General features: G+C 32.8%; 1 protein-coding gene and 1 long non-coding RNA gene across 6 annotated transcripts; both read left to right on the forward strand.

The window, feature by feature from the left end:
* Positions 1–7,165: 7,165 nt before the first annotated feature.
* LOC110601136 lies at positions 7,166–8,713 on the forward strand. Its single transcript, XM_021738161.2, has 3 exons — positions 7,166–7,326; positions 7,493–7,547; positions 8,394–8,713. The coding sequence occupies exons 1-3, from the start codon at positions 7,242–7,244 to the stop codon at positions 8,548–8,550; spliced, it is 297 nt and encodes a 98-aa protein (XP_021593853.1). The 5' UTR covers positions 7,166–7,241; the 3' UTR covers positions 8,551–8,713.
* Positions 8,714–9,304: 591 nt separating this feature from the next.
* On the forward strand, positions 9,305–20,360 carry LOC110602269. Of its 5 annotated transcripts, XR_002485946.2 has the most exons (7): positions 9,305–9,681; positions 15,600–15,681; positions 15,839–15,937; positions 16,030–16,187; positions 17,760–18,017; positions 18,123–18,908; positions 19,167–20,360. It is a non-coding gene; the product is annotated as an uncharacterized LOC110602269 (long non-coding RNA). The 5 variants fall into 5 exon arrangements; XR_006348751.1 differs by lacking the exons at positions 9,305–9,681; positions 15,600–15,681; positions 15,839–15,937; positions 16,030–16,187 and adding an exon at positions 16,206–17,007 and having other exon boundaries at positions 17,674–17,831; positions 17,957–18,017; XR_002485943.2 differs by lacking the exons at positions 9,305–9,681; positions 15,600–15,681; positions 15,839–15,937; positions 16,030–16,187 and adding an exon at positions 16,206–17,007 and having other exon boundaries at positions 17,683–18,017.
* Positions 20,361–24,848: the final 4,488 nt, after the last annotated feature.

Here is a 24,848-nt window from a genome sequence, read left to right on the forward strand (position 1 = left end):
TTTTCATGCTAAATTCCCGTTGTGCCCTTTTAAAGCTTTTGGGTTTTGGAGGATTTATTGCCATAATCATCCCACCAAGATTAATTTATTTACATACCAACCCATACTTATAAAAATTTCTTGCAAACTAGGATGAGTTGCCTATTTGGAGCACTGACCATTCAATCTTTATTAATTTTGTTAAATTCCCAGCCCACGTTTATATAAATAATAATTTCATGCATAAATGGAATTTTATCTTCAAAGTAAAGAAAATTATCAGTAAGTATTATCTTTCCATTTAATCATTTTACTTAATTACAATTTGAATTAAGAAAGGTAGTGCTGTTTTAAACCTATAATGACTTGTTGGTTTATTACTTTTTCTTCACTTATAAAAACCAATACAACTGCTTCCCACTAATATTAAATGTTATAATTTTGATGATTAGTTCGATTATTTAATAATTTTTTTTAAGTGGATTGAGAATTACGAAAGTAAAATTTAAAATTTTTAAATTTACTTAAAAGCACTTAAATTTACTTAAAAGCACTTACTACCGAGAGCTTATTCTATGTATTATTAATTAAAGTTTAATTATTAATATCAAATTAATTAATAAAATAATTATTTTCAATTTACTCTAGACTTGAATAATCAATACCTTAATTCTTATTTTTTTTAAATTATTATGTTATAATCGTAAATTTAAATAATAAAATATCAAAATTAAATAATACGTAACACGTAAATTTAAAAAAAAATACATATTCCACACATTTATTAAGTATATCAAGAATAAACTTTTTCATATTTAACACATTATGTACATATAGCAGGATGCAAAATGCTTGGCACGACAATTATAAATTTTATGAAATTTTCATATCCCATGTATGTTACAATTAAAAATGTAATTGTTAAAATGTGAAAAAATCACTATCTTTTTTTTTTAAATTGAAGTTATTTTCTTTGAAACAGATTAATTTTTTTAATTAAAAAATATTTTTTGTAATTAAATTTTTTTAATGTTTAAAATATTAAAAAATTAAGAAAATTATAAAATAAACGAAGATTTAAAAGAAATAATCAACCGATATATATGTTGAAGCATCAACGTATGTTTTCAAAATGTAAATACTTGTTAATTACGGTTAATTACCTTCCACACCAAGTATGGCTTGGCAACACATGATTTTGAAATATTAGTATAAGTTTCAACGTATTAGGTAAATTTCCTACCATCCCCCACCTAAGCAATGTACACGCGCACACCTGATGACTACCACTTTAGCCCTCCTGGGACCATGCCCTTGATTAAATTTTACCAAGTATTAAACCACAGTTTTTTTTTTTTTTTTAAAATGATTGGCATCTCTTTTGAGCAATGTATGAAAAGAAAGGGTATATTAAAGTCTTTTTATCATGTATTTATATGAAAAGTAAAAAAAAAAAACGAATTGGTGGCTTTTGTGGTTGGAAACAAACATGCCCTAAATGATAGGGATATTCTGCCTTTTGTCCTTGGACCGTTTTTAATTTGATTGAGCCACTAGTGGTTTATATGTATATAGTATTATTATTATATTATATTTGAATTTAAATTAAGAGCAGGACTTTGAGGTTGTGATATGATAAGATTTTTGCAAGTCAAGGTTTTGTTGATTATGACATTGCATGTAATGGAGGGAAGTTTAAATACATGTAAACCAATTGACAAAAATACCCTTTAATTATGTTTTTTTTTTTTTATATGAAAATGGTTTTGCCTTGATAGTTCTCTAAGGTTGCCTTAACAATAAGGAATATTCAAATAAAAAAATATATGTTATTACTTTTCTGTTAATGTAGTTACTAAAATGTTAAAATTGCAAAATATTAAGAATTTTGTATCAATAAAATGTAAACTTTAATACGGACGACGATTGAAATAGTTTTTGCAACGAGGGCAAATAGGTAATTTTTAATACAAAATAGCACATCAAGGTTTAATATTTTAAGTGGGAGGAGATTAATGATTAATGATAACGGTAACGTGGCCCCCGCAAATAAGTGGGAAGGCAGAGGCCAAAACCAAAAGCAAAGGAAAGGAAAAATGTGGTGGATAAGTCAACAAGAAGAAATGGCAAATGTTTTGAACCGGCAGCCTCCACCTAATCCTCTCCCCACGTTGGAGTCTAATGCTTTGTTCTTTTCCTATTTCTTCACTGTTCACCAATTTTCTGCAATCAACGTTGTGACCCCATTTGGCCCTGCCCAAGATATCGGGCCATTATTTCATCTTCCACCCAAATCAAAACATTGATTGATTTGGGGATAAAACTCCCAATTTTATTCAAAATTGAGATTTTGAATTACAATTAGGTTATGCTTGAGTGATTAATTAGAGTTAATCAATTTAGTTTCTTTACGTAATATTCTAATTATTCAAAGTGAATATTTAATTTAAATAGTTTTAAATTCAAATAATTATTCGATTTAATAGCATTAAATATGCTATTTCAACTTAAAATGGTGTTAAAATATTGAGCGGTTAATTTAATTTTATAAGTTTTTTATGATGAAGTAATTGAAATAAAAATTTAAACTATAAAGAGTTCTATATATATTTCTATTATAGTAAGAGTTGAGAGACAGTAATAAAAATATAAATTGAAATATGAGTTATGTTGAAAATATGCAATAATAGAACCAACATCAAGACAGTCATGTTATTTTATGATTGTCACTGATGTGTATTTTTTAATTTAAATTAATTTTATTAATATTTGAAAATCTTTTACAAGACACCATAATTATTGAAAAAGTCTAGAGCTTTCTTATTTTGGACTTTCAGGAGATATATGCCTTTTTCAATTTTGGAAGAAAAAAAATCAAAACTATATCCTAAAACCGTGTTATTTAAAAGTTAGGTAATTAGATTTAGGAAGTAATTGGAAAGTTTTTTTTTTTTTTTAATTCCAAAGAAATTGAGAGGGAGTTACTTAAGATATAGAGTATATGATAAAAGAAGATAATTAATTCAATCTGCACAAAATTTGAGGTATAATTATGTATACTATTATTAAAATGGATTGAGTTTGATATTTTTGTTATTACTTTTTTAATGTTGAACTTTATAAAATAATTAAAATTGTTCTATAATTTAAATGAAAAATTAATTAGAGTTATAAAATAACAACTATATAATTAATGCAACAAAAAAAATATTATAATATTCTGTTTATATATTATTATAATATTTAAAATAATAATAATTTTAAAATAATAAATAAAAAATAAATAAAAATTATAATACGGATAGTATTTTAAATTGTATTTAATTATATATAATTTTTAATTGATGGATTGAAATAGAGTTGTATTGTAATTTATCGATTTACGATAAAGAAAATCTGGAGTGATGGACAATTATAACACTCATTTCGATATTTAAATTAATAAATTCAAAAAAATAGTATAATATAGTGTTGTGCACTAAAAAATAGTTATATATTTCAATATTAATTATTTTTTATTATAATATTAAAAAATAAAATTAATTATTAGATCTTCTGAAAATTCGATTGGTATCAGTTAATAAATAAAAAATTATATAATTATAAATATAATAAAAATTTGCTATATTATATTTTTTTAACTTTTTATCGATAATTTTTCATTGAATTTTATCTTATAGTTAATAGGTTTGATGAAAAATTGAAACTGAAAATATCAAAAAAAATTTTTATGGTGAATTTTAATAAAAAATTAAGATAAAAAATATCCGAATTTTTTTTATAGAACCGAATATACACTTATCATGTATTTTTATCGTCCAATACCAGCATATGATTTATATTTTAGCAATTATTGTACTATAATTAATGTAATTTCAATTATTTTTTTTATAGATAATTTTTTTCTAATTTTTTGTTTGAAAATTTGTAATATTAAGAATTTTTTGAGAATTTAATTTAATTGTTTTAATTTTTTATTTAAAATGAAAAGCAATTAATTTTTTAAAAATAAAGATTTTATAGAATAAATTATATGGCAAATAAAAAATTTGAAAGCAAAATAATAATCTGAAGGGCGTAATAAAGATTAGCGAGGGTTGTTGATAATTTGAGGGACATGGCCTTCGTCTGGTCCCAACGCATAGCTCAGTCTCCCATAATCACTATGATTGATGCAAGTGGTTATTGAATTTTATATTAGCCATTGTTTAGGGACATATAGATAGTAACAGTTTATGAATGTATTTATGAACCCTAAATGTAGCGTACGGAAAAATTAAGATAAACTTATAAGAAAATTCTTATCTAGTTTTATATACTCCATCAATTAAAAATTATCAATATATTTTTATAAGTAAAATTTATTATTAAATATATATAATTAAATTCAATTCGTAATTTTAGTTAAAAATATGTGGTAGTGTATGAGAAATTAGATGGGACAACCATGCAGAGTTGATTTGGTCATGGTGATGGCAGCAGTTGGAGTAAGTGGCAAATCAAAATCCTGAAAAGGCTGGCCTAGAAACGAAGGTCAGTAGACAGAAGGGAAGGATGATGGGCAATCAGAGATTACCAATTTCTTAAAGATAGTGAAAGTGAAACACTTCATGCAGCCTATGGGAATCTGTCTGCGATTTAATTATAATTGGTGTTTTTTTTATACCAACATTATTTCCTATATATTTATTTTATGAAGCATTACTATTTGCTTTTAGCATCAACCCCATAATTACTTCATGTTCACTTCTCTTTTTTTTTTTTTTTTTAAAAAATTTCATTTGACTTCCTTGATACCCGTGTCTTCATGCATGTCCATTTGGGCGTAGGCTTCATAAATTTTACATTAGAGAGAATCTGTAGATGGAAGATGAGCCATGGCATGTGTAGATGTCATTAGATGGCTCTTCTTTTAGGAGCATGTGCAGAGGCATATCCTTTTAATCATTCAACATCATTATCTTAAAGATCAAATTTTACTGCCACGTTTTATGAAATTTCTTAAAAGAAACACAATTATTTCCTTTGCTCCAAAAAAGTACCTGCCAAACTTCTCTTTTGGCTTCTTGCATTGCCTCCTTAGTCCTCTTCCTGCCGATGGAGGTCTTGAAGGACGCATATTTTTAACAATTTTTAATTAATTTAACAGTTTGATTATTTTCAAAATGCTAACCAACCTAATTAAAAATACTAAAATTATTTTAATTAATATAATTTTTTTTATTAATATACAATATTAAAATTTAAATCATACAGTCACAAATATTAAAGAAATGTATTTCTTGGCTGAATGACAATTGAACTACCACTTTGGTGAATCACTAAGTTATGGCTTACTGGCAACATACTTATAACCGATTTGACATTGAGGTTTAGATTTTTAATATTAATTTAATCTCATTGAAAAAATAGTTTGAATAGATTATTTAGCTATTTCTGAGTTTAAATTAAAATATATCAAATTTAATATGAAAAAATATTTTTTAATAATATCTAACCAACATATTTAAAATAATTATTTTTTTCAGTTTTAAAAGATATTTCAATATATAACTCGAGTTATGCTAAATTGTTAAAAATAAATTAAATATTTTAAATCCAAAATTATAAATTAATAACTAATAAATGGTAAGAAAATTGATTGATAAATTTAAACTAACCTAATTTATTTAATCAGCGTGATTAATAACTCAAGTGATGAACTATTTCAAACTTTTTTTTCTTGAAAAAAAAAACTGGCAAAAAGAAAGTATTGTATATATAAAATTCTGGCCCAGTGGACAGCAGAGTTCCAGCAAATATGATTATTAACTCACCTAACAGGTAATTGACTAACTGGGGGCCCTGTAAAGATCTTGCTACTACTCATTGCCAAAGAGAAAAAAAATCCCAAGTTGGCTAGAGAGAGCTCAACTGCTCTGGCCATTACTAATAGTGGTTCCTGGCTGCAATTACAGTGGCACAGTATTATACATGGCAAGACAATTGCTCTAATTGCCAAAAATAACTCGTACGTGGGCATCTGAGTTGCAGACCCACCACCACCACCACTATCTGGGCCTAGGTTTCAAGCACTCCTAATAAATGAATAAATACATCTGCCCACTTCACGATCATCACCATGTGTCTGGAGTTTTATGGCGATGAGATGACCCAGTCGTATATTATGGAAAATCATTTCGGACTCTGAAATTGTAAAAATGTAGGATAGAAATGAATGGTATTATATGCATTAACGAAGTTATTTAGAAATCTTTGTTAACCCAGAAAGAAAGCGATAGGGAGACTGATCATTTATGAGTTTTCAATTTGTCTTGCATGTATAATTTTACTTTTATTGGGTAGATAGTCGTAGTAATGATTTTTTACTTCTAGTTCACTCTACAGATGTTAATGCTTATTTTGGAGGGATTGTTTTGCTCTGTAATTGAAGCGAGGTGTTTGGATTTTTAATTTTTTTATACCGTTTATTGTTTGAAGTGGCTGGGCCGGTGATATATCAGAACTGATGAGATTGCTTATTTGTTCGTGGTGATTGCATCTTACTTTCAAACTTCATTGATATTGATTTTACGATCATCTGTGTTGACTCGATATATCGAATTTTCTAAATACGTGGATGGTAGTTGGAAATATATTGAATCTTTCAAATATATGAATTTTTTAGACTAGTTGTACATTGCTGAAGTCCTTTTCTCTATGATTTATTTGACTTTCTACTCTTAATTTTTATTGACTTTGAAAAAAATGCAATCTTTCTCTCATTCAAAGTTAGGAAAAAAAAATTGTGTAGGGTGTGTCCGGTAAAATTAATACACCTATTTCATTTAAAAAAAATTTGCACAACTCTTAATTTTTATATTCTATAGATAATAATGAAGCTATAAACCTCTAATTCCCAAAATTTATAATCTAAATGTTAACTATAAAATATATATATTTTATAATATTTTTCACCTGTGTGGAATACAAGTGATTTTTTTTATACGTATTTATTTGGTATTAAATATTGAATATATTCTAAAAATAATCAAATTTAACGATTATTCAGTTTTTATTTCATAGTTTTTCTTTTAGCATATTTTTGTTCGTAGTTATAAAATACTTTTCGAGTACAAAAGTGGACCAGGCTGCCCAATGAGTATTGTTTTGTTAGATTTTGGGCTAAGCCCATTATCAGAGGACTTTCACTCATTTAAAATCTAGGGTTTTGTTGCCTGACCCCTGAATTCCCAATCTCGAACCCTATCTGAGAGGAAGCCATGGCGAAGAACAGAAACAAAAAGAAGAAGGACGGCGCCGTTTCAATGGACATCACGGAGCCCACTGTCTCAGATATCCCTCAAGGTACCTAATTTCTCTCCTATTAACCTAATTCTGCTAAATCAGAAGATAGTTTCAGTTTCCATCAACAATTTCCCTTTTTTTTTTTTTCCAATTTGCAAGTTTTTATTTTCGTTGTTTGCGGTGAGTTATTGTGATTGTATTCAACTAAGTTTAATTGTACATGCAGCAATGGATACTTCAGGGTCTGTAGCTCGAAAACCAGCTTCTGGGTTTCCTTATAGGTCAGTGCCAGCAGCGTACATCATTTTCAATTTCCCAGTTAGATCTTTGCGTAATTCTCGATGGTCTGGGTGCAAGTTTACGTAAATGTTTTTCTATTTACTGTTAAAAACTGTAATTCAATTTTCATAGTTAAAAAATGTAAAATTCTGGCAAAAGGTTGCTTTCTATGCTGTGTGGGAGATGTGGAAGGGACGTGTATTCAATGATTCTGTTATGGGCAAGGATGGTTGGTTGCTGTTTTGCATAATAACCAATGAATTCAATTGTATGGGTGATGTTATGTTTATATGTAATGTAGACTTTAACTAGTGAGACGCCATTGGAGATTCTCCATAGCGTTTAATTCAGTTGCTCAATTCTTTAAACCCTTTATTTTGCAAATTATATCCATTATGCGCAGTTAATTTTTGGATGTTGAGGTCTTTTAGTTTTCAAGACTTTGTTGTTTAGGTTTTGAAAAACATTTGAAGATGTTGTCTTTTTTCATGGTGGCAGGATTTCTTAGCTTCGAGTTCACAAAAATTCATGTTCTAATTTTAAATGTTTGGGTTGCTATTTGCTGCTCTGCCCATTTTAATATAACTGTATTAGTGGTCATTGCGGAAGTCTATTGTTTCTTTATCAGTTTCTTCAACCTGTGGACTCTCTCTCTGTCTGTCTGTCTCTCTTCACATTGGATAGCTTCTACTTGGTGATCCTTGCTCAATTGGCTAATTATCAAGATAAATTATTTGAAAAACTTTATTTTATTTTTGATAATTTATGTTGCTGACATTTGTGATTTGCATCTTGTTCATTTCCCCCCTCTGATGTGTTTGTCTAATCATTCCCCTCTTCTGGAACAGAAACGTGAGAGGAAGACAAATGAAGAGATCAAAAAATGTTCGAAAGAAGAAAGCCATTGCAAAAGCTATATCAAAAAACGAGCAGTCTGTTGAGAAAGTTTTGAAGAATGAGAATAAAACAGCAAGAACTCAATCAGCAAAACTTCTGTACGAGTAAACATGGAAAAACTGGTCTTCACAACCAACCCTTTTTTAATGGGCATCTCTATGTTAATGTTAGTAGATTCCTCAGCTACATCGAATGTAATTCAATCATTTTTCCTGCTCTCTTAAAGAGCATATAGAATCAGTTAATTCTAGTATGATTGTTGGCTTGGTAATTCGATGAACTCGACCAATAACAAAGTTTTAATACACTGCCGTTATCACACGGTTAAGCATAAAAATGGACCACCCTAATCGTGAAAGAGACTCATGAGGTGGGAAGTTCGTAGATAGCCTTGTTTTTAACAAAATATACCATATTTGGTAAATATGTGGCCCTGCCCCATGGGACTGTACTTGAACTGTCGATATAAATTTTCAAATTTTTTTTCTTTAACATTTAAAGATATACTAAATTTCCATATATATGTATGGAATGTTTGTATACTGATTTTTTTATGTATATATATATTAAAACAATAATTTTAAATCAACTTTTTAGCCTACTAACCAAAACTTCAAGCATAAACTAAATCATCCTCAATTTTTTTTTGTCTAATCATATTCAAAACTACTTTTAAAATTTTTGGTAAATTTAATAGCCAACAAGTGGCAAACTCTTGACATTTCAGACCAACGGTTTCAAGAAATATATAATTTAAAAAAAAAAAAAAAAACGGCGAATTGATACCAGCAATTCAGCGAGTGAAAATTCTTATTATGTGGCCCTGATTTATATGAAAACTAGATATTATATTAATAATTCAGAGTGAATTAAATCTATTAAAAAAATGTAATTTTCTACAAAAAGATAAATCGCAGAGTTGGTTTTCAGAGCGTATCCATTTTGTTGTCTGTTAGCGACCAATTGTCATAGTGATGACGAGAAAATTGTCTATAAGAACCTATTTACTATCTAAAATTTGCTTCCGTTTAATTTCAGTGTCTTATTTTTTTTGAGCTCCATGGCTTCCTCCTCCTCTTCCTTTCCTTCTTCTTCATCTTCGTCTTCTTCTTCCCTTTTTTTTCCTGGTTTAGTTGTTAGTGGCGAGAGATGCTTCTACTGCATGTCTCAATCGGCTTACTTCAGGCGAGGTTGGCAGCTCAGATGCGGCAATTACGCTGGGCTTTGTGACAGATGCGCGTAAGTGTTTTTCTCGCTTTTGCTTCTCTAAATCCATTTCTATCAACGCGATTGCTTTAACAAAATTGTTCAGATCATCGTTTTGGTTTGCTAGCTTCATTTATCTTGCATTTTGGAGTAATTTTGATGCTTTTTCCCTTTTCAACTGCATTTTTTATGAATCTGTCTATGCATGTTCATTGATCGGTGTTGCAGTTAATTTGTTTGTATGTCTGTTTGTTTCTTTTGTGTGCTGAATTATCTCCCCTCTCTCTCTCTCTCTCTTGCAAAAAAATTAAAAAAAAAAAAAGAAAAAAATCTGTGAAGTAGGAAGTCTTATATTAAATTCTTGCCAGGTGGAGAAACGATTTATGGTGGACCCTCACATGATAAATTTATTATTTAATTTTTAAATATTATTATTATTATTAATAAATTAATTACTATATTTTTTAAAACTTATTAAAATATTTTTATTTTTTTCCTTATTTACTTTCATTCAATTCCGTATATTTATTTCTGTCGTTTAAAAATATATCAAAAATCCAAATTATCCTCTTCTTCCTGGATTCTTCTTCATGCAAGTCCAAATTGGGTTTTATTCTTCTTCGTTTCTTCATAAAAATCCAAATTACCCCTTCGGAAAAAAAAATTAGATTTTGGGTTTTAAAAATTAGGTCATTGAAAAGGAAAAGGTAGAAACTTTAGGTTTCAAAAATTGAGTAAAAGAAATAAAAAAAATTGGATTTTAAAATTGAGTAAGAAAAAAAATAAAAAAGTTGGATTATTGATGAAGGTGAAAATGAAGTAAAAAAATAAGAAAGGAAGTAAAATAATTGAAAAAGGAGTAAAAAAATTGGATTTTAAAAATTGAGTTACTGAGGAAGAGGATGAAGAAGAAATTGAGTTATCGAATAAAAAGAAGGAGAGGTTATTGAGTGCAGTTTTAAAATTTTTATCTCTTCTTCATCTAAGCCCGTGTTAAGCCATTAAAAAATGTTCAGCCTCATTTGAGCCCAACTTGATCCACTTATAAAATAAAATTTTCTCATTATTTTGTATTTTTCACTTTTATTTATATTTTGTAAGTAAAAGAAAAAAAATGCAATTGTTCAAAGAATCATTCATTACTTAATGATATTTTAATTAGTCCTCAAGTGATCAACTACAAAATTAAGTGCATTAACAACAACACTTCTGTTTATCTTGGTTGTCTATTTATATACTTTCTTAAATTGAATCAATTCTGATAACTAAAGCAAGCAAAATTAAATTCCCCAAACCAAATTTTTATATTTTTTATGTCAATAATTTATCTGTTTTTTAGGATTTCTAATCTAGACTAGTTTATTTTAACTCTAAAAACTACATAAATGAATATTTTCAATTAAGGTTTAAAATTTGGGATTAAATAAATGAAATTAATTGATTTTGACATTTTCTTTAAATATGAATATTTATTTGTTTCTAGCTTTAATTGTTTTTCATTAGATCTTGATATTCCCCAACATGACTATATTATTTGCTAAATGAAGTAGTTACCTTCATAATATTTTATGCTTTCTTTTGTATTTTGATTAATAAGTATTTCCAGCTTTATGTTATTATTATTTTAGAAATGTAGTGACATTGTTAGCCTGAAAATTATTTTGAATGGGAACAGCTCAAATTTAAAGGTTCATATAGGTGAATTGGATTGATTTAAAGCTACTATTTGAACGGAAGATAAGGCTTAAGGAAATTCAAAGGGAGAGATATAACGGACCAATTAAAATTGTGTTATTTTAAATAATACAAAAAAAGTAGGAAAAAAATTAAGAAAAATATGACATTTAAGTAAAAGATGAAAAATAAAATATATGAATGCAGGAGCTATCTGTGATTGCAAAGGTAGGTGATTGGCTGGTTTCTCTCAGAATATTCGTTTTGCGGTGAATCAAGAGAACTCTTTTTGGCTTTGGAACTTGGTTTATCGGCAAGTGTGATTGAAAATTGATTCTGGGCAGCTGTGTGCATGAAAGCTCATCTGCTAAAGAAAGTTGTTCAAAATCCTCACTAACCTCGGATTGCTGGCATAATCTGCTATAATTGGGGAGCTGATCGAAGTTACACAAAAGACCTGGCTTAGGCCTTTTGTGTGAAAAAAAATGTAGGATATATGTGGAGAGTGAGTTTCTTTCCTTGAAAGGGACTGTTTAATATTTATAGTAATCCTCTCATTTTATAATGAGGGAGCTTGGTTCTTTAAAAAGCTGCTGCTGCTGCATTGATATATAGCACTCTCTCCTCTTTAGCTATTGCTGCATTAATTGTGCGGCACAATCATTGTAATTTGATTCATGAAGATGAGCTATACATTCTGACTACTATGAATGCTTATGCATTTACATGTGAGGAATTGACTGATAATCAACTTCTTATCAATATCCTTTTCTCTGATCCACAACAATAAAGCATCAATGGGTTGTAGTCCTATCCACAACAATAAGCTATGCTTTCTGATTTGGAAATTGATACGTATTTACATATGGAGAATCGACTAATCAATTAGATATTAGTATATATTCGTCTTTGATCCACAATAGTAGTTTTTCTTTCTTATGTTATGCATTTATACCCTTAGAATTCTCTAATCAATTAGTTGAAACAACTCAAAACATCCCACTATTGTAGATCTCAAAAAACTAGTCTGCCTTTCTATTTGTCACTAATGAAGCCGAGCCCCTCCTAGCCCTACCCAGTTTATTGAGAAGGGCAAATTGATGAGGTGATAATGCAAAATCATAAAGCATGTGCCTAAGTATCAATTTCCTTTTGACATAACCAAAAATCACATCAAGGACCTTACCATGGTTCAAGTTAGATTTACAACCAACAATTTAAAGTTTCAATTGAATCGAAATTGAGAATACAAAGCATCGTGCTAGGGTTTCCTTTGCACAGGACCATGAACTAGCATTGGGTGGTTCGAACCAATTTGAATGTTTTCTTAAGAAAAAGAATTATTTTTTGAACATAGCAACTGGAACTGCTAGAAACTGACCTAAGACCAAATCGATTCGTTGTGATCTGACACAAATTCATTCTTGAAACTAGCTTGTTACTGAAACTATAGATCATATTGGTCAAAATCTTCTTTTCCTTTCCTTAAAATGTTTGAAATTCCACCCAAATTATCTATATATTTCTTTTGAAACAAGGGTTTTTGTTCCCTAATTAGCATGTGATCTTCTAAATTGAGCAAGTATAGTTATTTTGCTATCATAAGCTTTTAATTAGGAGATGTTTTAGTAAGGTGTCAATACAAAGCTCAAGCCATCGAGGAGGTATTGCATGGAAAACAAAGTTCATCTGCATATAAAAATTATGTCTAAAAGAATCCTCATGTGAGAACTTTTTAGCACGAGAATGAGCGGCTTGATTGCATTGTTGTTGCATAGTTGACATCATCCAACATATTGGAGATATCAATCAAACAAGAATGACATTTTGAATACAATGAGGTGGCATAAGACTCTTGCAAACATCAATGGCAATAGCGGGATCGTCCTACTCTTAAGAAACCTCTGGCTTTAGGGAAGCTGATAGCCTCTCTGCAGGCAAGGCTCTCCAAAAGCAAGAAGCATGAATTAATTAGGAGATTTGAAAGCCTAAATGGAAGATTTATAATATCTAAATGAAATGACAAGGTGATCTCAATAGATCAATAAATAAGTAGATATTTCTAATTCCATTAATTGTTTACGAATGTAACACCTTCATAAATTAGTAGCCTAAATATAGTTGAGGTGCTTTCAAATTGTATCAAGTTAGGTATGGCTTCTCACCTTAGAAATGGCAATAAGAGAAGATAGGGTGTCAATGGGGTTCTAATTATTCCCATCCTTGACTTGTTCGTTCTTCTCATTCTTAACTTGGTCGGAATTGGGATAGTGAAAAATTGGAATTGTCCTCACTTATCAATTAGAGTTTAGCGCTATTTAAAACATTACATTTTCTATTTAAAAGTTATGAATGATAAAAATGGAGAATACATAATCTTGATGTATTTAACTTGAAACGATCCTTCACTATACTAAAGAATTGACTTACCTTGCGCTAGTACCATTTGCTTGAGCCGAGAACTCCTATTTACCTTGCAGCATGTATTCCTTATTATAGAAAAAGCAAAACACTAGGGCAGTTTCTTTCTATTTGAAAAGTGTTTCTTTGCGTTATAACACTAGGGCAGTTTCTTTCTATTTGAAAAGTGTTTCTTTGCGTTATCTTTCTCCATATTCTTTTATAGGGAATACATCATAATCGATGCGGGTTTCTATCAAAATAGAAGACCTTTATCAATGTATCAGGCATTACGGCTTGAAACAGAAAGAACACATTTTTTTTTTATCAAATGTGTCTACAACAACTGCAAGCTCCATTCAAGCAAGTTTAAATTCCTTTATTAAGAGAGAGAAGAAAAGGGAGGAGTCGCATTTGAGCTCACAGACATGATTAGGTCCTTTCTTGTACAACAAAAGGCAACACAATATTGCCTCATGTTTTGGATAGTCTCATGTCATATTTTGAGATGAGACAGGTTGAAGGCCACTTAAAACATTTTCCCATAAGTGTAGAATTGAAGCTTTCACCATTCATCACTTGACCTCTTCAAAAAATTTCATACTCATTGAGTGGCTAATGCCTCTATTAACTTCCTTTTTTACTGAGAGCTAGCCACTAGCTTTGATTTGACTAGCTTATACTCTATGGTATAGTCAAACTCAATAAGGAAGTCTTACTATGAAGCTTACTTAGGTGACAACTTCCATTATGTCTATAAGTAACTAGTGACTACATTTAGTCTTTACTATGCATCTACTGCCCAACATGTAATGACATTAAGTACGTTAGCAATACACTGTCTCAGATATATATATATAGACACACGCACGAAAGAAAGAATAAACCAATAAGATTTGGGGGTGGTATTGAAATCCCTTTCTAAAATTATTAATAATGAGTTTTTATAAGCAAATAAATAAAAAGAAACAAGAAAACAATTTTAAGCCTGCAAGCGACTCTTGTAATAAGTCGCCTCGTGTCTTCTCAATAGAGTCTTGTGCCATAGTTTAAAATGAGACGGATGCAGTGCATTTAAATGCATTTTCCCATAAGTGTAGAATTGAAGCTTTCACCATTTGTCACTTGATCTCTTCAAGAGGCTTTACTCGGAACCTATGTTCCTGCAGCATACTTGTCGGACAACTAATGTATGCCAACTTTTTGTTTTTCATTGATAGCCAGACACTATATTTGATTTTTTGGCTTATACTCCATGATGTAGTCAAACTCAGCAAGGAAGAATTGCCACCAAGCTTGCTTAGGTGACGACAACTATTACGTCTATAAGTAACTAGTGGCTACATTGTCCGTCTTGGCTATGAATATTTTGCCCAACAAGTAATAACACTAGGCATGTTGGCAAAGCACACGATCATACTATATATACACATACATAGAAAGAAAGAATAAGACACCCAATATTAAATCCTCTCTAGAATTATAAAGAATGAGTTTCTATAAATAAATAAATAAAAAGAAATATGAAGACATATTTAAGCTTACAAGCGAGTCATGTAATTGCAGTCCATAGGCTTTAATTAACTATCTGCCCAAATTATAGTTTTTATGCCTCCTTGATCGCTCTTTTTGATGGGCGAGGAAATGTAAACCACTTTTTAAGAGGTGTGTAGGCTTGTACACTTGCTTGCTACAGAAGCAACATATCAATGGTCTAATTATGTTCAATGAACCATTCTTATTGATTAATGTATCTTGTACATTTGCTTTATGCTTGTGACGTGGTATAATCATGAAGCGCCAAACAAAAAACTCTTGGCTTATTAAAAATTTTGTTGATTATCCTACATGCTTTTCTTGAACAATTTTGTAATTAGTTCCGCATATGATAGTGGAAGCTTCTGCATAATTTTTCATTGGAGTTCTAACGGATGGAGAAGCTGTGTTGCTTGTGAAAAGGTGAGAAACAAAGACGACTCTCTCTTTCTCTGCATGCCCATTTCCCTTTTATGACTTGCTATTTAGTAATATTTCTATTTCAAGATGTAATGTGTTGATTTTCTTTCCCATTTTTAAAATATTTTCTACGATACTAACATTATAATTTCCTTCTCAGCTTGTTCACTGTGGATGTATCATGTCAGAACATACACATGTGATACTAGATGAGGGAGGGATTAAATGCATGGATTGTTTAACCAAAGAATTCATTCAAGTAAGTCCACAATCTTCTTTAACTTAAAGAATCATTATATCCCTTCAATTGCATGTTCTCGTGCTTGCTGTTTATTATTGCAAATATTGCAGGAAAGTGGCACCCAGGAATGCCAGTCTTCCTCAGACGGTGCATCAAAGGCAATTGGCAGCAATTGAGAGATTCCTTGCTGAACAGTGGAAACTCTCTCATGCTATAGCCCTGGAAAATAAAGAAAGTTGTTAGCTGATCCTTCATCAATTCATCTGTGGTAGCTTTGAACTTTCTATCTCAGATGTGTTATATTCTGATACATAGAATAAGACTATATGCAGGGCTAGCTTCTACCTGCTGCCTGTGAGGTTTAATTTTAGACTATATATAAATCATGCTTGGGGAACCCCATTGCTTGGATTTTAAATCAAAATATTTACTATGATCAATGCTTTTCTATTATTACATTTGCTGATTTGCTTAATCGTAAGATCAAATTCTGTTTTAGTTATTTTTGTTATTACCCACCGGCGCCGGTGGAAGTGGCAGTAGCCGTGGCCTCACCGTTGATCAAACGCTGTTGTGTTTGGGTGAGGCCATCCAAGTAACTGTGTTGGGGAAAACGCGGTGTCGGCATTTTTTACCCGCTGGTGAAGGGATATGGTTTCCCACTAAAACGATACCGTTTGAAGCTCGGAAGTGAGCAAACTATCTCCCGCTCCACTCCCAGAGATCTTTCCTCTCCACCCAATTTTTCCCTCGATTTCTCTTTCGTATTTTCCCACAGTTTTTCTCGGAGACCAAACTGAACTCGAGAAACTCAAGAGTTTCCACTCTGTTATCATGAGCTTGCTCATAAACCACTGTGTTAGCTGTTGAATAAATAACCACAGAACCATTGACGGCGAGTTAATCTTATCGTTTTCTCTTTTCAATTCCATTTTGGCTGGAATAATCGACTCTGTCAATTTCGCTTCTACACTCAAAATGAGTAATGTCTTCCACAAATGCGAATCTTCGCGGCGATATTGAATCGTTCTCGAAGATTGATAGCGACGACAGCTATCGAATTAAGACGATAGCAAGTTCCCTTGCAGGTAACTGTGATTTCTCAGCTTAATTTTTCATTGCAAAGACTGCGTCACAATTGATCATGATTAAGGATGACGCTTGATTGCTAATTTAATATTCATTTTGGAGAATTAATTGGAGAACCGATCCAGTTTGTCAATTGTAATGCTTGTATTTCTGGACGTAGCAGTAGTAATATGGAAACATAATCATCAATATGATGGGTTTAAGTTGGTTTTGCATTTAACTTGTAACCGATGCGCTAATTTGATTAAAAGGTTAAATATTTGCAGATTGAGCCTTTATTTTCTTCTTGGTTTTCAGCTATAAACATCTTTCACTTTGTGATGTCTCAGTTGTAAATTTGGTTGCAATATATGAGGCAAAGGCTCTAACTAAAAGTAATGGTGAGAATCCATATTGCTTGTGTGTGAATTAACAACTCTAATTCAAATCTTATGGGGGAAACATTTCGATGCATATCTTTCTCCAACCATCATTTCATTTATCTTGATCTTTGAATTCCTTAATCGGTCAAAATTCCCACTTACCAACTATTCACCTGGCTGTTCCCTCAGTATTTTTTTTTATTAATATTTTAAGGGTTTCAAAGAATTTCTACTTTTGTTCCATGTAATAGATGATGCTATTTCCAGATACTGCTTTAAGTTATCCTTCTCGTATAATCTTAGGAGCTGCAGTTGTGTTTTCTTTGATTCTGGAAGAAGCTGCTTCTGTCCATACTTTGGCTGATGGAAGCATTGGTTTCTGGTTCCAGGCTTCTGTATTCAGCGGGACAACAGGCTAATGAAGCTGTTCAGGACCAGTTATCAGCCCTTACTTTCACCAAGTTTGTCCTGACATTGCTTCTATCTATTTTCCATCTGTTTCTTAAAAAGATCCACTGCGTTTATCCATATTTTTTTTGGTTAGCTGCTTATTATTACAGTTTTTAGCAAGTTATTTTTGGGGCAGGGCTCGTGACTGGCCTTTCACATGTACACTGAGTGTTCTACCATTGACCTTGATTACATTGGTAAGCATTTTCTCACACCATTTTATCATGGAAAATAGGCATAACTTACTCCCAAGAATGTGATTTTGTTCTGCATCTCTTAACGACCTCATTTTGGCCATGCAGGAACAGGAGAGCATATGGCTCTGGGAAGGCAGGGTTCATTTTCTTTTTCTTTTTGAAGTCCTTGTTACTCAGAGTCACTTTTGTTCTGATTATTGCATATTCTATTGGATTGTTTATGGCACTAGCTCGTATTGGCATGGCAGTCTCATTTGCTGGGAAGGCATATGGACAGATAGGGCAACGACTACCTTTGATTGCTTCTGGTTTGGCCATTATTAGGATCTAAATCTCCTTGAGACACCAATATATTTTCCCTATTTCTTATTTGCAAGTTTTGGCTATTTGTTTGGCTGTTCTGTGCACTTGATGTGGCCTTTTTTTAAGACAGTTGCCAAAATATACTTCATTTGAATAACATATTTGTGATTTAGTTCTCCTTTTCTTTCTCTTTTTTGGTATTCTCATTCTGGGGAAGTACTGCAGATAATTGAATTGCAACTCCTTTCACTTTTTTATTATTTCGATCCCTCTGCTGCTGCTGTCAGTTTTCCGCCAAGTAACTGGCCATTTCAGATTTTACCTAATCCTTTGGATAGTTATTATATGGGATCTAGTTCTCTTGAAAGTTTTAATGATGAAAAGTATAGCAATTTTAGACGTGCAAGCATATTTAGCTGGGCTTACTTTTAAAACAACAAATAGCGTAGTCATTACTATAGTGTGTTAAGCAAGTCCGATTAATCTATTGCCTTGCTTCAATTTTCTTTTTAATCATTTCAAAATTTAACCTTGTAAGACGTTTGCAGAGCCTGCTGTCATTTCACGAGCATGGATCAATTCAATGAGGTATTATTGAGCATCTTTAATGCCATGGATTTTGATAACAAAAACTCCATAACCTTTCACATCATCGATTGTTTTGGTGCACACGATCTTGTTGATTGGTCTGGCTATATCACATATAAGCATCTTAGTCAAAGCTTAGCAAACATAATGTGCCCTTCATGTGTAATTGCATGTCTGTTAAGAATGGGTTTTTCAGCTTGTGGAATCCCCGGAGTTCATTTGTCTCTAATACATATTTGGGTTTGATTTGCTATGCAGTGGTGCACTTCTTCTATGAGGGGGCGTATGTAGTTTCTTTGGAAGGCTCTTCCCGGCCGCATTGGCGATGTAAATATTCCAACATGTTTTGCAGGTTTCACTTCAAAATGTACATTGAAAATAATAATGGGTATAAAGTAGTATAAGATCACTGCTGGAATTCTTCCCCGTTCCACACTAGGTTACACCTTGGCACAACTCGGCACTTTGTAGGTTTCTCGCAATAATACTACTATAAATGTTGCGGCACTGGCAACTCATGGCAGAAAGTATTCATTACCATAGCGGAGGGAGCTTGCTCTTCCTTCAGTAAGAAAGAGAAATTTCTCTCATCTTTTTCCTGTTAGGAGTTTAGCCCTTTTTTGAGTGCCATTTTTTGTCGGACTCTCCTGCCCATCGGGCAAGGGAGGCCTCTCTCCGCTGTCCCTGCATGGTTTCCCTCTCTCTACCGGGTGTTGTTGTGAATATTTTTGTTTTGATGGTGGATGCAGCAGATACAGTCTGTTAGGGTTCTAGGATTCTTTGGGTTGCTCAGTTTTGGCTCTTTAGCCGAGTTTGCCGGGTCCTTTTCTTTTCCTTTTTCTTTTTTTGTGTGTTGGCTTTCTCTTGTATTTTTACAGGTTTTAGAGGTGAGATGACAACTCAGACACAGTCGATCCCTTCGGATCGAGATGTGTCAAATGGCTCTCCTCAACCTCTTTCCTTCACGGATCTGAGCCTGTTCTTTTTGGTGCTGAGAGCCAAATCTCTGTACTCCATGTCTAGTTTCTGTTCTGAGTGGAGACTTTCCAGCGGGACCTCGCAGAGATCAAGGAATCTCAGATGGCGCGAGTGATGGTGATCTGATGCTGTGACGGATTTTTCTACTGCCGGCAATGTCTGTTGGTGCCGCGAAGAGTTTATGGGATGAGTTTCAGCTTGACTCTTACTTTTTCGGATTCCCTTTTGGGTCCCAACTTGCTTAGACTTAGGGTTAAGTTTATCTATTTTTGGGGCTTTTTGCAAAATTAGGGGTGAGAGAAGATTTATTTGTGGATTTAAGGTTGAAGAAAAATTATTTGCAGATTTAGAGTTGGACTGTTATGTGGCAGCCGAAAAGAGAGTCTGGTGTGCGCCAGAGCCTGGTGCCATTTAGAATGGCGCCAGACATTTTTTTTTTATAAGAATGGCTTGGCGGCGCGCTATTTTTTTTTTTTTTTTTTTAAGAATAACCTGGCGCCACTTAGGCTATCTCCAATCCTATGCACCATTTTTTGCATTATTTTAGTACTTTGCGCTAAAATGGTGCAATATTATCTCTAACCTTCTGCACCAATTTTAACACCAAAAAAATATTCTATTTATATTTTTCTCTCTCTTTAATATTATATTATTTATTTTACTTTAATTTTATTTATATATTTCACTCAAAAAATTCATATAATTTTATATATTCACTCTAAATATTTATATATTTTATAAATAAACGAAAAAAACATATTAATTATAAAAATATATTAATTAAATAATAATTATAAAAAAAAGTACTTAAACATTAATTATAAACATACATTAATTAAACATTAATTAGCAAATTAAAAAATAAAATAAACTCATACATATTAAATTATCAATAAAAAATTACAAGCTAATTTATATGATAATTTGAATTTATATATTGCTCCCACAAATGCTCTATTAATGTATTACTGTAACGACCCGAAAATTCGGACCGCTACCGGCACTAGGATCCAGGTCGGCATAAGGCCGCCGGCACCCGTAGCAAGCCTAACATTTATCCTGTAAACCTGTTTAATCCCATACATGATCAACGCATACATAATAATTTTGAACTTTTCCTTACATTCATTCTTTCATTCATTCACCAAACTCAACCTGTGCATGCACTATACATAAACATAGTCATAAACATTAACTCCTCTTTGGAGTCTCATCCTGCCCCAATGGGGTGACATAACATGTATTGAGTTTGGTTTACAATAATCATCATTAGACATTAAGATCATGTACTAGAAATGGATTAACAACATACTAGGGTCAAGCACAACTATGAACTTCAATAGACCTCATTACATTACATTTCTATACTATACTTTTACATGACTGTACTCAACATAACATAACAACATTTATCATGTCCACACTACCTATTACATGACCATGACTTAATTACTCTTGCTGACCTCCTGGTCTACCCTGTACCTGCAAACCTGGGGGTTAAGGGAGAGGGGTGAGCTACTAGAGCTCAGTGAGCAGAATAATAAAACATAGCATTTAAAACATATGATATCATGGAATGCATCACAACACAAACATTTCACATCAATGATGAACTTGTCACCACTTAGCCCTCTATACAGTCTAATTATGCCAGGGGCGTAGTGCAGGCACACCTGGACTTCCATAGCATAACATACATATCCAGTCATGCCGGGGGCGTAGTGCAGGCTCACCCGGACTTCCATAGTCTATCACGTCATACCATATAAGGGCTGATGGATCATTCAACATTTATCCACATCAACAACATAATGTGCAATGCGACATATTCGTGAATTCTAATGCAAGCACCCTAATATATCTCATGGCATTCATGATGCGTGAATCATGCTAAAACGTTCATTATTTACTTTGAAAACATAGAGAGTTATTCCACTCACCTCTGGTTAGCTCTGACAAGACTCGAAAGCAGCTATCTCACTGTTGGGGTCCTCGGTTCCTCGGATCCGAACCTACACAGGTGGACTCAAATGAGGGACCTAACAAACATGAATATGACTCTAAAATACTCCCCAAAAACCCCCTAAAACACCTCAAAACATCCATAGAAAATATGCAAAGGAAGGCTGAACAGGGCACTTTCGGCGGCAAGTTCGGCGGCCGAAAGCCCCTCCAGAGGCGAAAGTCATGTAGGTTCGGCGGCACCTTCGGCGGCCGAAAGTGCCCTCCAGAGACGAAAGTCCATTTTCGGGGGCAGGCTTCGGCAGCCAAAAGGCTTGCCTCACAGACAGGTTCGGCGGCCGAAAATCCTTTCGGCTGCCGAACCTGGTTTCTCCCAAAGGGCAGAAACTCAGCTCTTCACTGCACACTTTCCTCCCAATCCTTCCAATCAAGCATCCAACTCTCTCAAAGCATGCATACACACATACATCAACACCTAGGGGTCTCAAACTATCCTAAACCCCAACTACAACACATCAAACATACACAAATATCATATATTGTCCACAAGTTCACATAAAACCTAACCAAGCTCAACTATCCTAAACATGCATTTCTACCCCATGAATCAACTTAAAACTTACTTAAAACATAAAATGAGTTTAAGATCGGCTCTTACCTCTTGAAGATCGAGAGAGAGACGACCTAAACTTGGAGAACCAAGGAAAAGAGCTCCTGAGTCTTCCAAGCCTCAAAACTTGCTTGAATGCTCAAAAATCTTCAAAACAAAGTAAAATCTCATGAAAATCATAAAAGATTTGTAGGAAGAGACTCAAAATTGATGGGGGGCGGCGGAGAGCTCACCTTGGCCGAAAATGGGGAGAAAAGCTCGCCCATTTCGGACAAGGGACCCTTTTATAGGTGGCTGGCCAGCCACTTTCGGGGGCCTAACGTGCCTCCGCATGCATGCCATGTTCGGCGGCCGAACCTGGACTTCCCTCACTTATGCCTTCGGGGGTCTAAAGCACTCCCGAAGTGCATGCATGTTCGGCGGCCGAACCTGAGTCTTCCTCTCAAGACCATTTTCATTCAAAACTTACTTTCTTTCTTGCTTAAAACCATGAAATACCTTAAAACATTTTATGAAAGCATGGTTTTACCCTTCTAGAGGTTTCCGACATCCGAGATTCCACCGGACGATAGGAATTTCGATACCGGAGTCTAGCCGGGTATTACAATTACGAAGTGCAAAATGAGCATCTTTATCCTTAATTTTTTTGTGTCGAGCTAAAAATTATTCAAATCGAGTAGTTTTATCGACAGCCATTTCAACAGTTGGAGCTGAAAATTCTCTACCATCTTCAATAGGTGCACTAAGGTCACGTTCATCCTCGATTATCATATTATGCATGATAATACATGTAGTTAAAATATCATGCAACACTTATTTTTTCCAAAAACGTGATGGCCCTGCAACTATTGCAAAACGTGACTGTAACACTCCGAAAGCACGTTCAACATCTTTTCGACATGATTCTTGTTTCATTGCAAAATACTTCTTCTTCCTTGTTTGTGGTTCACGAATAGTTTACACAATAGTTGACCATTTCAGATATATACCATCAGCTAAATAATAACCTGTATTATATACGTTTCCTTGAATAATATAATGAGCGGGAGGAGCAATACCTTTAGCAAGGTCAGAAAATAAATGCGATGACTCCAAAACATTAATATCGTTATTAGAGCCAGGCATTCCAAAATATGCATGCTATATCCAAAGGTCATAATCAGCTACAGCTTCTAAAATAATTGTTGGCGATCCACTACGACTTGTATATTGGCCAGTCCATGCAGTAGGACAATTTTTTCATTTCCAATGCATGCAATCGAGACTACCTAACATTCCAGGAAAGCCACGTTGCTCACCAATATAAAGAAGCCTTGCAACATCCTCGGCAGTTGGTGATCTCAGATACTGCTCAACAAATACCTCAACGATGGCTCGACAAAATCTCTTTAGACTTTCAATTGCAGTGGACTCCCCAATTTTCACATATTCGTTTGTAGCATCCGCCAGCAAACCATACGCTAACATTCGAAACACAGCTGTGATTTTTTGAAGAGTAGATAATCCAATTTTACCTACTGCATCTCTTTGTTGTTCAAAGTACGTATCATGCGCTTTTATTGCATCGACAATACAAAGAAATAAATTTCGAGACATTCTATATCGTCGACGAAACATTACATCATTGAAACGTGGATTATCTGAAAAATAATTCAGAAATAAATTACGATCAGCCACTTCACGATCTCGATTAATTACTACATGACCTAGAACAGAGCCACCTCTAGAAACTCGATGTTGATCTTGTATTTGCTGCAAAATCATCTTATTTCTAAGAAATTGTTGATGAACTACTTGTGTTTCCACTACAAACTCATTATCATCTGAAATATAATCATCAATATCTGAAGAAGACGATGATGAATTTTCAGCACCATTATGTGATGCATCTCCAATATAGAAATCCATTTTGAGTAACGATCTGTAGAATTTTCTTGACTCGAATTTAAGATGAACTGAAAAATATGAGTTATGTTTATATCTTTAAAGAATACATGATTTAATAGGAAAAAAGTGGGGGTAGGGATGCATACTATCTGAAGGTCGAGATCGAAGTGAAATCCATCCAACTGTCGATTTTTTGATAAGATCTATCAGAATACTGTTGGTGTAATTATTATATGAGATTCCATCTGACTTCATTGAAAAATGTGGGGATAGGGATGCATACTATCTGAAGGTCGAGATCGAAATGAAATCCATCCAACGGTCGATTTTTTTATAAGATCTATCAGAATACTGTTGGTGTAATTATTATATGAGATTCCATCTGACTTCATTGAAAAATGTGGGGATAGGGATGCATACTATCTGAAGGTCGAGATCGAAATAAAATCTATCCAACGGTCGATTTTTTGATAAGATCTATCAGAATACTGTTGGTGCAATTA

This window comes from Manihot esculenta, chromosome 15 (genome assembly GCF_001659605.2).
Source record: "Manihot esculenta cultivar AM560-2 chromosome 15, M.esculenta_v8, whole genome shotgun sequence".
Lineage (NCBI taxonomy): Eukaryota > Viridiplantae > Streptophyta > Magnoliopsida > Malpighiales > Euphorbiaceae > Manihot > Manihot esculenta.